This window comes from Halichoerus grypus, chromosome 15 (genome assembly GCF_964656455.1).
Source record: "Halichoerus grypus chromosome 15, mHalGry1.hap1.1, whole genome shotgun sequence".
NCBI classification, from domain to species: Eukaryota; Metazoa; Chordata; class Mammalia; order Carnivora; family Phocidae; genus Halichoerus; species Halichoerus grypus.
The window spans coordinates 6,977,632-6,990,335 of NC_135726.1; the positions used below are offsets into that span (position 1 = coordinate 6,977,632).

General features: G+C 45.7%; 1 protein-coding gene and 1 pseudogene across 2 annotated transcripts in view; both read right to left on the reverse strand.

Annotated features, from left to right (window-relative positions):
- The window catches only part of BCO1 (beta-carotene oxygenase 1), a 153,747-nt gene that overhangs the window by 32,606 nt on the left and 108,437 nt on the right, over window positions 1-12,704 (reverse strand). Inside the window, exons 14-17 of one of the 2 annotated variants that reach the window (XM_078062629.1) lie at window positions 11,388-11,514; window positions 10,849-10,957; window positions 6,572-6,839; window positions 1,511-1,639 (exon numbers count right to left, since the gene is read on the reverse strand). In XM_078062629.1, the coding sequence (XP_077918755.1) occupies window positions 1,511-1,639; window positions 6,572-6,635 (193 nt within the window). In that variant the 5' untranslated portion in view covers window positions 6,636-6,839; window positions 10,849-10,957; window positions 11,388-11,514. Of the gene's footprint in view, window positions 1-1,510; window positions 1,640-6,571; window positions 8,304-10,848; window positions 10,958-11,387; window positions 11,515-12,704 lie in introns of those variants that run through there. The other variant, XM_036084968.2, reaches the window with a different exon arrangement.
- Window positions 4,250-4,427, reverse strand: LOC118531118 (U2 spliceosomal RNA; annotated as a pseudogene).

Consider the following 12,704-nt stretch of genomic DNA (forward strand, 5'->3'; position numbering starts at 1 on the left):
TGTCAGCAAATATGGAACCACCCACTCTGTAGCTGAGTCTCAGTAAAATCTGTTACGTTTTTGCAAACTCAGAGCTCATGGTTTTCACGCATGGGGTCTCTATTCATGAAATCTTAGAGCAAGCCACTGCCATAGAGTCTGCCCCCCAAAAATAATTGCTGACTGGCTTAGACGAAATAGTAATGAAGCAAAAATAACACTAATGCTTATTGAGCACATGTTCTGTGCCAGGTATTATACAAAGCTCCTTACACATATTAATGCCTTTAAATTCCTTAAATTCCACATTCCTGATATCTCCATTTTACAGATGGGGAGACAGAGAAAGGGTCAGTAACTTGGCCAAGGTCACACAGTTTGGGTGCATGTTAGGATGAAGACAGGATTCAAACCCAGTGACAGTGATGGTGGTTTTCAATCTATTCTGTGCCTACCAGGTGTCAGGCCCTTGCTAGATACCTGGCCCTTCTAATGATCATGACAGCTCTCCAGAGGGGATCATCAAGCTCTTTTTACTGCGGTGGACACGGAGGCCAAGGGAGGTGAAGTGATCTGTTTGTCATGCTGGAATGCAGGGTTTAAAGAAAAATGTCACCAAGCTGAAGCATTAGGACACGAACTTCCCCAGCATGTGACTCTGAGCCTGCTAAAGCCTCATGTGACCCAACCCAGACCTCTTTAAGAACTCAGAGCGTGCTGTTGTGACATACAGCAGCTTCATGGCCAACAGCAAAGAGTTTACCATCCACCTCGTGAGCCAGTCACCTGAACCCAGAATTCTGCCTTATTCAGCCATTTCAGTCTCCCCTCTGGGAGAGCCACTGAACTTGTTGCTTGAGTGACTGGTCTCCCTTGCCTGGTGAGCAATCTACTCAGCTCTGTTCCTTTCAGCTCTGTTCTCTTCCTATTCTGATTTGAGGCATGTCTGACTCCAAAGCCAGTAATTTCCTCCTGCTCTCACCCATCCTAATGAGAATGCATATCATTTTGCAGGTTAGGCTCTCTGCCTTTCCAGGGAGGTTTGTGCTTGTGGTTGGCTGAATGATGGCCTCTCCAAGATGTCCATGTTCTAATCCCTGAAACCTATGAAGTTGTTACCTTATAGGGCAATGCTGACATGATTATATTAAAGGTTTTGAGAAGGGAGATGATCCTGGATTATCTGGGTGGGCCCAATACCATCACAAAGGTCCTTATAAGAGGCAGACAGGAAGGTCAGAGAAGGAACTGATTATGGAAGTGGGGAGAGTGAGGGAGAGAGAGCAGGTGTGCAAGATGCTCTGCTGCTTTTGCAGGTGCAGCTGGGGCCACAAGCCAAGGAATGCAGGCAGCCTCTAGAAGCCGGAAAAGGCAAGGAAATGGGCTATCTCCCTGGAGCCTCCAACACCTTGATTTTAGCCCAGGTTTGACTTGACTTTCATAACTGTAAGAATAAATTAGTGCTGTTTTAAGCTACTAAATTTGTGGTTGTCTTTACAGCAGCAACGGCAAACCAACACAGTACTCTTACCGTCTCTAATTGTGAAGCTGTGGAGCAAGGCCAGGCCATCAAACCAATGGTTGTATCTAGTCTCCCCCACTGTGTGCATTCCAGGCCCGTTGCGCAGCAGGGTGCCCTGCAGCCATGTGGGAATCCTGCCTGTTAAGAGAAAGAATGTTTTGTTTCCAGTTTTCACATCCCAACCAAAAAGCTACGAGATGTGGCCATGGAAAGGAATTGAGGTCACAGACCCAACACGACTCGCTGCACCCACTCATTCCTTCAGCAGTCGTTTCCAGAAAGGGTAGGATATGCCTGGATTGTGCCAGCAGTGAGGATACCAAGATGAACGGACGTCATCCCTGTCCTCAAGTTGCTCGCTACCCACGGAGCAGACGGATGAACAGACACCCAAACCACACCACAATAAAGGAAGGCAATGTGACAGGCTCAGCAAGGGGGCTGTGTGGAATAGAACCTCACCTCCAGGTGGGGTGAGAGCAGGAGGGTTGGGCCTGCTTCCTGGAGGAGCCACTGGCTGAGTCTTGAAGGGGAGTAGGTAGTGGCTTTCCAAAGGTGGGGAAAGAACATTCTAGAACTGTGCTGCCCAATATGGTAGCCACCGGTCTCATGTGGCCACGGAGGACTTGAAACCTGGCCAGTCTGAACAGAGATGTGCTGTAAAGTGTAAAATACACACTGAATTTCAAAGGCTAAGTATGAAAAAAAATGTAAAATATCTCAATAGCAATTTAAAAAATATTGATTACATGTTGAACTTATAATATTTTGGATATGTTGCCTTAAAAAATATACAGTTAAGACAGAATGGGAGAAGATATTTGCAAATGACATATCAGATAAAGGGCTAGTATCCAAAATCTATAAAGAACTCATCAAACTCAACACCAAAAGAACAAAGAATCCAATCAAGAAATGGGCAGAAGACATGAATAGACATTTTTCCAAAGAAGACATCCAAATGGCCAACAGACACATGAAAAAGTGCTCAATATCGCTCGGCATCAGGGAAATCCAAATCAAAACCTCAATGAGATACCACCTCACACCAGTCAGAATGGCTAAAATTAACAAGTCAGGAAATGACAGATGTTGGCAGGGATGCGGAGAAAGGGGAGCCCTCCTACACTGTTGGTGGGAATGCAAGCTGGTGCAGCCACTCTGGAAAACAGTATGGAGGTTCCTCAAAAAGTTGAAAATAGAGCTACCATATGATCCAGCAATTGCACTCCTGGGTATTTACCCCAAAGATACAAAAGTAGGGATCCGAAAGGGTACGTGCACCCCGATGTTTATAGCAGCAATGTCCACAATAGCCAAACTGTGGAAAGAGCCAAGATGTCCATCAACAGATGAATGGATAAAGAAGATGTGGTATATATATATACAATGGAATATTGTGCAGCCATCAAAAGGAATGAGATCTTGCCATTTGCAACAACGTGGATGGAACTGGAGGGTATTATGCTGAGCGAAATAAGTCAAACAGAGAAAGACATGTATCATATGAGCTCACTGATATGAGGAATTCTTAATCTCAGGAAACAAACTGAGGGTTGCTGGAGTGGGGGGTGGGGTGGGAGGGATGGGGTGACTGGGTGATGGACACTGGGGAGGGTATGTGCTCTGGTAAGCGCTGTGAATTGTGCAAGACTGTTGAATCTCAGATCTGCACCTCTGAAACAAATAATGTAATACATGTTAAGAAAAAAAAAAAGAAGGTAGCAGGAGGGGAAGAATGAAGGGGGGGGAATCGGAGGGGTAGACGAACCATGAGAGACGATGGACTCTGAAAAACAAACTGAGGGTTCTAGAGGGGAGGGGGGTGGGAGGATGGGTTAGCCTGGTGATGGATATTGAGGAGGGCACGTTCTGCATGGAGCACTGGGTGTTATGCACAAACAATGAATCATGGAACACTATATCTAAAACTAATGATGTAATGTACGGGGATTAACATAACAATAAAAAAATTTTAAAAAAAGTTAAAAAAATATACAGTTAAAATTCACTTTTTTTTTTTTAACCTTTTTGAGTGTGGCTATTAGGAAATTTAAAACTATGCATGTGGCATGCATTATATCTCTGTTGAACAGCACAGCTCTAGAGGTAGGGTCCTGGAACAGACGCTGTTGGTGCCCCACCCTTGTCCTCTTGGCACTGGCCTCTCCCTGAAGGTTGCTTTCTGCCACTACCTGCAGCTCTCTGCCTGAGGGCTTTGTTTTCACTGCGGGAGATGATCTGCCCACACACTGGGCAAGCTGGAACACCTTGGAGTTAATGCCCCTGGAAGTGGCTGTCACCTAAAGATGGATGGGGAGTTGGGCATCACTTGTCACCACTTCTTTGCCCTCAGCTGGGACAATATGAAGCACGTTTTACACTATGCCCAGAGGGCTCAGCTCTGACGGCTCACAGTGGTCAGTGGCTTGACAATGCCCTTTTATTGGTTTCCCTCCCAGTGTTTCTTGGGATCACATCCCAAATTAAACTACTTACATCTGAATTCTTATCTCTGGGGGAACCTGAACCAAGAGATCAAAGACCAGGTCAAAGACCAGGAGATGTGCTAGTTGTTTAGCAAGACTGGTCTGCAATTTTCGAGTGAGGAAGCCTAAGTATTGAGGCTGGAGACCTAAGCAGAGACCATGTGACAAAGGTTCAATGAGACCACACCAAGGGCTTTGATTAGACACTCAGAAGAATGGTACAACTTGGCCAGTTAAAACAGGGAATGAGAGGATCTGATTTTCGTGCGTGTGCAATTTTTTTCTTGAGATAAAATTCACATACCAACAAAAAAAAATCCACCATTTTAAGGTATACAATTCAGGGGTTTTTAATATATTCACAATGTTATGCAATCATCACCATCTAGTTCCAGAACATTCTACACTTGATCTTAGCCAAAAGGCTGAGAAGCGATAGTTCCAGAACATTCTATCACCCCAAAACAAAGTCCTGTCCTCCTGACAACCACTCATCTACTTTCTAAGGATCTACCTCTTCTGGACAGCTCACATGAATGTAATATGCTCAGATTTGGGGTTTCAAAAGTTGTCTCTGTGGTGTAGAGTGTGGTGGGAGGAGGAGCCAAGAAGAGGTGGGAAGACCAGAGAGAGGATGGAGAGAAACAACAGAACAGAGAATTGGAGGATGTGGAATGGACAGGACTGGGAGTCTGAGTGAATAGGGGGGAGAGGGGAGGGAGCATCCCAAAGTGCCACCCAGTCTCCTGCCTTGGGCAACTAAGTGAATAGTGGGGCTATTCACAGAGACCCAGTTGCAGGAGAAGGAGCAGGTGAGGCAGAGCAGAGAGAGATGAATCTAAGCACAGTCAAAGCCCTAGATAGAAGAACACATATTGAGCACCATGTGCCAGGCACTGGGGGGTAGGTGACATTAAATCATATAATCATGGCAGCAACCCTATGTGGTAGGTACACGCGGACTGTTTGACATAAGAGGGAACTGAGGCAGGAAATGCTTAAGTAACTGGCCAAGGAGGTCTCAGAGCTAACAATGCACAGCCCAACATGAAGCCTGGACATGGCCTCTGTGGGCAGACATGGCCACATAGGCACAATCTTTAGTTAGCAGTTGGCCAATGATTAGACTTGACCCAGGACTGGAGGCCTGGACTGAGGGTTGGGAGCCTGTCCTTCACTGGCCGCCCTGGCCTTGGGCAAGTTGCAGTCCCTCTCCAGGCCTCAGCTTCCCTCAAGGACGGAGGCGTGATTTACAGCAGTGGTTCTCACACTTGGAAGCAGCCAGAGGGCTTGCAGAAACACAGATTGCTGGGCTCCGCCCCCAGCATATCTGATTCCATGGGTCTGGAGTGGGCCCAGGAATTCGTGATTCTAACAAGCGCCCAGGTGATGGGGAAGCTGCAGGTGTAGGGTGGAGGTGGGGAGAACAGCTGATCTGGATCCAGAGGTCCACTCAGATCTGCAGGTTCTAGGATTCCGGCTTTCTAAAATTTCCAAGGATTTCCATGCAGTCATTAAACATAACGCTTATGGGCAACATGTTCATGGCATCCCCGAACATAAAAGGATAGCTATTGGAGGCTCTCTTTTTTAAAATAAAAAATTAATAGTAAATATACATTTGTTTTTGAAAAAAATATTTGTAGTCTATACAATCTCTATCTTTTAAAAACTTAAAATACTCCAATATTAGGAGTGCTTGAGATGAAAATACAGCTGATTTTATTTCCCTGTGTTCCCATTAGCACTTCCAAGTTTTTATATATGTACGTATACATAAAACACACACACATATAGATCCTACGTTACCTTTGTAATCAGAGAAAAACAAACATAAAAGCTATTCTTTGAAAAGCCTTCCAAGGCAATTCCTTGGTTGAAAAGCTCCAATCTGAATTTCCTCACAGAGAAATGCTCACTCAGGAAAAACCTCCAGATCCGAGTATCTGAAGATGAAACCGCCTAGGTGCCTGAGCCAGCTCACTCGCCCTTCTCAGGGACAGCATAGAAGGAGAGAGCCAGAGAAATAACAGATGAAGGAAATGAGACACAAAGCCTGATAAAGGAATTCTCCCGTGGAGGGTCCCACTCTGGGTCTGTTGGACTTACGGCTCTGCAGGTACTCGAGGGCCCAGATCACGCTGTGGGCTCCTGCGAGGAAATCAAGACATGCTCTGCACGCCCTCCAGCTTGCACACGCGAAAGTGGGAGCCCACGTGCACGTCTCATGCCATTTTGAAATTAACTTAGGTTGCACATATTTGCACAAAGGTACCACCCACTCAGAATGGGCCACACTTTGCCGAATAATTCCATTGTATCCATGCCAGTCATAGCCTCCCCAGGCTCTTCCCCTGAAGTAGTGAGAACGACTCTCCCTCTCCCTGGAAACAGTTTCGGTGCATAAAAAGCACACCTAGATTTTCACAGAGAATACATCTGGATTGTGGATCATTCCCCACTATATACTGTTTTCCAGATTTTCCAAAAATAATTTACAATAAATATTACTTTCATAAACAGAAAAAAAGTGTATGTCTAAACACATAAGAAGAGCCCGCCATCTTTACGAAACGCTCACCTGTCACTTTGGCCCTCACAGGTTCCAGCTGCTCCTTCTTATTTCTGCCAAATATTATATCCATGGCATGGGGCGCTGAGCGGGAGTGATGTTGACAGTGAGCAGACACTCTGCTGTGTTCAAGGCAACTGCTTGCTTTTCGGCTCCTCCTTTTCTTTCCTTTCTGCTCTCCTGCAGCTTCCTTCTCTTACATCTCCTTCCCTCCCGATGCCTTGAGAGCCTGGTATCTCTTCGCATACCGGGGGGAAGCTGCGCTGGCGTTCTTTATCTGTGGTCAAAGGTCAATTCCCCAGCCTGAGTCCTGTCTAAACTTTAACCCTCTTATTGTATCCCCAACTCCCTTTCCAGTTCCACTCTGGCTTAAGCAAGAAAAGCTAGTCTTCTGCTGGGTTTAAATTGGCGGGATAATTCAGTGGGTGCATTCTGCGTAGGTATGCAGCCTGAAATAATCCAGCCCAGGAGGTGGAGAGGATTTATGATCAGAACAAGAAGAGAAACTATCAGGACCTGGGATTAGGGGAGCCGAGAGTGCATCAATCGCTAGAATTCCTTCTGCACATGGTGGGAACTTCTTCAGCAGAGAGAGCGTTTTTGTTTTGTTTTGAATAAAGGTCCCTGAGCCTCCCCCTCCTTAAAAAATCATATTCAAAGAGCAACTTAATTTATGATATTTCTTTTTTGGAGAAGTAAACACAAAATGTTTACCCATTTAAACCATAAATATAGGGAACCAAAAACTCTACTTGAGGACAATGAGGAATTGTAATAAAACAAAACAAAACAAAAAAACAAATGTCAGTTCGACTTCCTGGTCTAACAGGAGCTAGAAAGGATGCCCATCTGTGATTCAGAGTCCCCTGTATTTGTGCCTCTTGGCGTGATGCCATTGCCTAAAATCCATATTCAAGTGGCTTTGAATGTTGATGAGTTAATGGACTCTTCTGTACTCCTCTTGCTTAAAGAAAGCAGCAGCTGTTTCCTCTCTGGGTAGAGGAAGACAGGGTGTGGTGCTGGTCTTTACGTGGCTGCTGAGTACAGTTCTTGTCAGGTCTGGGCCGAGACCGCGTTCCTGGATCTGGGAGCCCAGTCCGGACAGCCGCCTGGTCTGGCTGCGCGCCCAGCCCCGGCTGCACACTCCAATCACCTGGCTGCATGCGCTCAGGGTCCAGCGCTGAGCCTCACTACACACCCACTGATGCAGGATCTCTCAAGGGGGAGTCCAGCCCTGGGTGGTCTTAAACATGTCTTGGATGATTCTGATTCTCGGCAGCTGTTGAGGAGCCCTGGTCCAGGCGAAGATGCTGCGTGTTTGGGTTGATACTAGATTCAGATTCTTCCCTTTTCTATGTGTCTGCCTTATCCTCTCTGAGCTTCCATTTCCTTAACTGTAAAATGGGGGTGTAATGATATCAAAATCCCAAAGTATTGTAAATCAAGGGTCTAGCAAAAGCACCTGGGCCCAAACACTACCAATTATTATTACCCTTTCTTCCCCATTTGCTCAGAAGGCATTCCCTTTAACCCACATTTTCCATTCAGTCCCGTAACTTGCCAGTTTATTCTTCTGTCTGGTCTAAACATGTGGATCCATGTCAGGGCTATTATTCCTAGGTTGTGAAAGCTGTGTCTTCGTGGGGGTTAAATGAGAATGTCTGGCATAAGCCATGGGCTCAGGAAAAAATTTGCACCATGAGAGGCAGCAGCTCTGGTGCAGGAAAAAAAAAAAAGAGCTAAAGGCTTAGAAGTCAGAAGATCTACTGGGATTTCAGGGCTGCGATTTAAAAAGTGTGACTGTTGTGACAACCCCTCTGAACCTCACTTTACTCTGCGAAACAGGGTGGCAATACCTGGGCCACAGGGTTTGTGGGGAGGACAACACTGAAATTACAGAAGGGAAAACATGACCGTGTCTTTCTTGTGCGTTTTGTATATCCAGCAAAGCAATGGCCCCCATCCATATCAAGCAGCTTCTCTGAGTCCAGTGCTTTGCAAAGTATTCTACGTGCACTAGCTTGCTCTGACTTTATATAATCCTATGAGACGGGTATTCTTAGCATCATTCTAGAGATGTAAAAAGTCAGGAAAGAAAACCAACTTGCCTTAGGTCACACAGTGTCTAGGAGACAATTAGGAAGCCAAGCTGGGCAGCCTGACTCCAAAGTATACACTCTGTGACAATTCTACTCAGTGCCTATGCATGATGGATGTTTGCTAGATTTTTGTGGAATGAAGTAATGGGTAGATGTGTCGATGGGTGGAGGACGCATGAGGGCCAGTCTTGGGTTGACATCATTGCCCTGTTATATAATACTGAGAAACCAAGGCCAGCTTTCTTTATTCAGGCCCCAACTGTACCCCGGGGACAATTATATGTTGAGGTCAGGATTTTTTGATAATGGGGATAATAAATTGATCATAACAATGGCTATCTGTATTAGTTTTCTAGGGCTACCATAACAAAGTACCACTGGGTGGCTTAAATAGCACAAGTTTGCTTTCTTACACTTCTGGAGGCTGGAAGCCCAAAATCAAAGTGTTAGCAGGGCTGGCTTCTTCTGAGGCCTCTCTCCCTGGTGTAGATGGCCATCCTTCTCACCGTGTCCTTACATGGTCATTCCTCTGGGCATATGTATCCCTGGCTGTGTGTCCAAATTTCCTCTTCTTATAAGGACACCAGTCAGGGTGGATTAGGGCCCACCCTAATGGACTCATTTTAATTTAATCACCTCTTTAAAGGCTCTGTCTCCAAACGCAGTTACATTCCGAGGTGCTCCAAAATGTGAATCTTGGGGTGGGGAAGAGGAAGACACAATTCAGCCCATAATGATATCATGAAGGTTCAAAGAGTTAAGGGAAGATGCTTTGGCTGGAAGTAACAGAATATCTGCAGAAACCCTGAGGATGTGACTTTGTCTCAGACAGCAAGTCATCTGGGGATCCTGGGTGGCCCAGAAGCTCATCCGGACCATCTCACCAGGCACCACAATGCCATCCTCAGGGGGATGGCTTATCATCCTTGGGCTTGCTCAGTTTTGCTTATGAGTGATTGCCTTCAACCCAGGAATCATGTCCTTCCATAATAACGTGCTAAAGCAGAAACACATAGTGGGGGGAAAAGGAGGCATTTCCTTCTTATAGCTCCCTCTCTTTATGCCAAGGAAAACCTTTCCCAGAATCCCCTGAGCAGATTTTTCTCTTAGTCTCATTGGCTAAATGGTGTCCCATGACCCCCCCCCAGACCAATTCCTGGCAAGGAGGAGTAGCTGTGCCCTGATTTTTTTAAACCCATCAGGAGTCTTCCTGGGCAGCATGTTGCCACCAGACTCACACCGGGAATCCATTAGCAAGGACCAAGGAGGGAATGGCTGGGGACAGGCAACCTGCAGTGTTGGCTACAGGGAGTGCAACATTCATTCACCCCCCCCCCACATTCATTTATTCATTCAACATATATTTACTAAGCACCTACTATGTGCTGGAAATATAGCAGTGAATGAAGCAGGAAAATAATTCTGTGCCTTCTTTGAACGTACACTGACTAGTTGCCAAGCTTTGGAGTTATAGAGGTGGTTAATGAGACTCAGTTCTGCCTTCTTCACTCCCATGATGTTCTTTTTGTTGGGAGGCAGGGTCTTCATATCCCAAAGGACACACATTTCCCAAAGGGGTTAGGGGTCCTGCAGTGGTTCACGGGACAGCCTTCCTGTTGAATGTTCATCTTCCCTCTTCGTAAACAGAGATAACAAGCAGCAGCTGCTCTTTCTCAAGAAGCTCTGGCATTGCTCTGGCCCCATGAAAGCCTGACCCCTGCTTTCTAGGTCTTTGTTAATAAGGGAAGAGTGGGTCAAGAGCCTTGTCGCCAGTAGGAACTGTCTCCTGGCCTGTTCTCCAGCCTCTCACGAACGCCATTCACTGGATGCTTGACACGTGCCAAGTACCATGCTAGGTGTCTGATGAGCACCATGTTATTTAATTCCTACACAGCTCTGCAAGGGAGTCATGAGCAACCTTATTTTACAGCCTCAGAGGCTGGGAAGGAACTTGATTCAGGTCAACAGCTCGTCAGTGCATATTCCTCCCCACTACACAGTAACGCTTACCACATGTTGAAGTCTCTGGTTGAGGAACAGAGATAGATAGGAAAGCAAAGGTGGGTGTTCCAAAGACAATTTTTAAAATGCATCTGCTGCCTTCAAGTGGACTGAAAACCGGCCAGTGCATAAGACAGCAAACAACACGCGGCAAAGGTGGGAGATTTGAACGTGGGATCCTCTTACCTTATAATTTGGGGAAGGAGCAAGGAAGAGGAGGCTGCCTTTCCAGAGGCCACTTTTTCCACGGGATGTGTTGCATCCAGAAAGCAGTCACAAGCTGTAGAAGTAAAAACTGAATTCGAAAAGAAAAGTTTTGGTGCTATTAAAAAAAAAAAAGCCTTATTTTGCAATTCTGTATTTCCTATTACAAAGTCATTGCCAAAAATGAGTTAATATTTCCCTTTGTGGAGATAAGGTTATCATATCTAAGTTACTTTGCAGTTTTCCAATTAAGTTAGCTTCTAAATGGTGCCCTTAATTAGCCAGGATGATAAACTGAGCAGATATTGTGGAAATCTTGGATAGCAGGGTTCAAGGTGACAGGCAAAGTCCCAGGAGAGGTGGCAGCTGCCTCCCCAAGGGAGAAGTGTCAGTGGTGAGCTCCAGAATGACACACTCTCCACAGGCCTATACAGGAAGCAGGACGTAGGGAGTGGTGGGAGGGCCACCCTAGCACTCCTGGAGTGCACGCTTCACCACTAAAACGAAAGAGTACAACGTACCTCATTAACACTTAGGAGGGTTCATCAGTTCCATACAGTCCTACTAGATGCAGAGACTAGTGTCATCTTGGGTTTTAGAGATAGAAAGATTGGAAATTGTAACTCCCAGACTCAATGAACTCACAGCCTAACAGGGACGAAAGGAAAACAAATGATAATTATTATAATAACATGCCATGCCTGGGAGGTAGAAGGGACAAGATTGAAATGCAGAGGGCATTACTGGTAAAAAAGGAAATGCCTTCTAATGCCTGAGCCAAAACACTTTAATTTCCACCGTGTTGTGCTCAGGGCCCAGTCAGTGAAGCTTCACAAAAATTCAACTTAAATAACAGCTGTAGTCCTGATGTTTCTGCCTCCTAACTAATCTTTCCGATTATTCCTTTTTCCTCCAGCCCCCTAGCCACCGTCTTCACTATTGCTCACCTCTTGGGAGCAGCTTCTTCCTGGCCTCCCTGCCTCCAGTCCCACCCACTCCAATCTACCCTCCCTGCTGCCACCAGGTGACCTGGCTGAAATGTGAACCTGATCATGTCACTCTCCCATTTAAAATCCAGAGTTTAGCACAGTGCCTGGCACGTTGTAGTTGTTCAACAAATATTTATTGCATGAATGAATGACACATGGCCGCATTGTGCTATATCATCAACACACTGGTTTGCTAGGGCTGCCATTACAAAAATACCACAAACATGGTGGCTTAAACAGAAATGTATTCTGTTATGGTTCTGGAGGTCAGAAATCCAAAATCGAAGTGTCAGCGGAGCCATGATCCTTCTGAAGTCGCTAGGGAAGAATCCCTCCTTGCTCCTTCTAACTTCTGGTGTGGTTGCCAGCAATCCTTGATGGTCCCTGGCTCCAGTCTCTGCCTCTGTTGTCACATGGCCTTCCCCCTCTGTGTCTGTTTGTCTCTGTGTTCAGATTCCCCTCTTTCTTATAAGGACCCCTGTCACTGGGTTTGGACCCACCTTACCCCAGCATGACCTCATCTTGATTACATCTGCAAAGTCCCTACTTCTAAAGAAGGCACATTCACAGGTACCAATGGTTAGGACTCCCAACGTGTCTTTTTGGAAGACACAATTGAACCCACAATAGTCATTAAGCAAACCAACTTAGAAGTAAAATTTAAAAGGCTATATCCATGGGCTTATTTTTACAGCCAAGTTCTCATATTTTCTCTCTCATTGTCTCTTGTTTTTTTAGGGCCAAATACTTTTAAACAGTGCTAACACAGAAGTAGATTAAACTGCTATGAGAACATGGAAGACATAGCAGTTAACTCCTGTAGAGCATGAGAAGGCTTCAGAGAAGAGG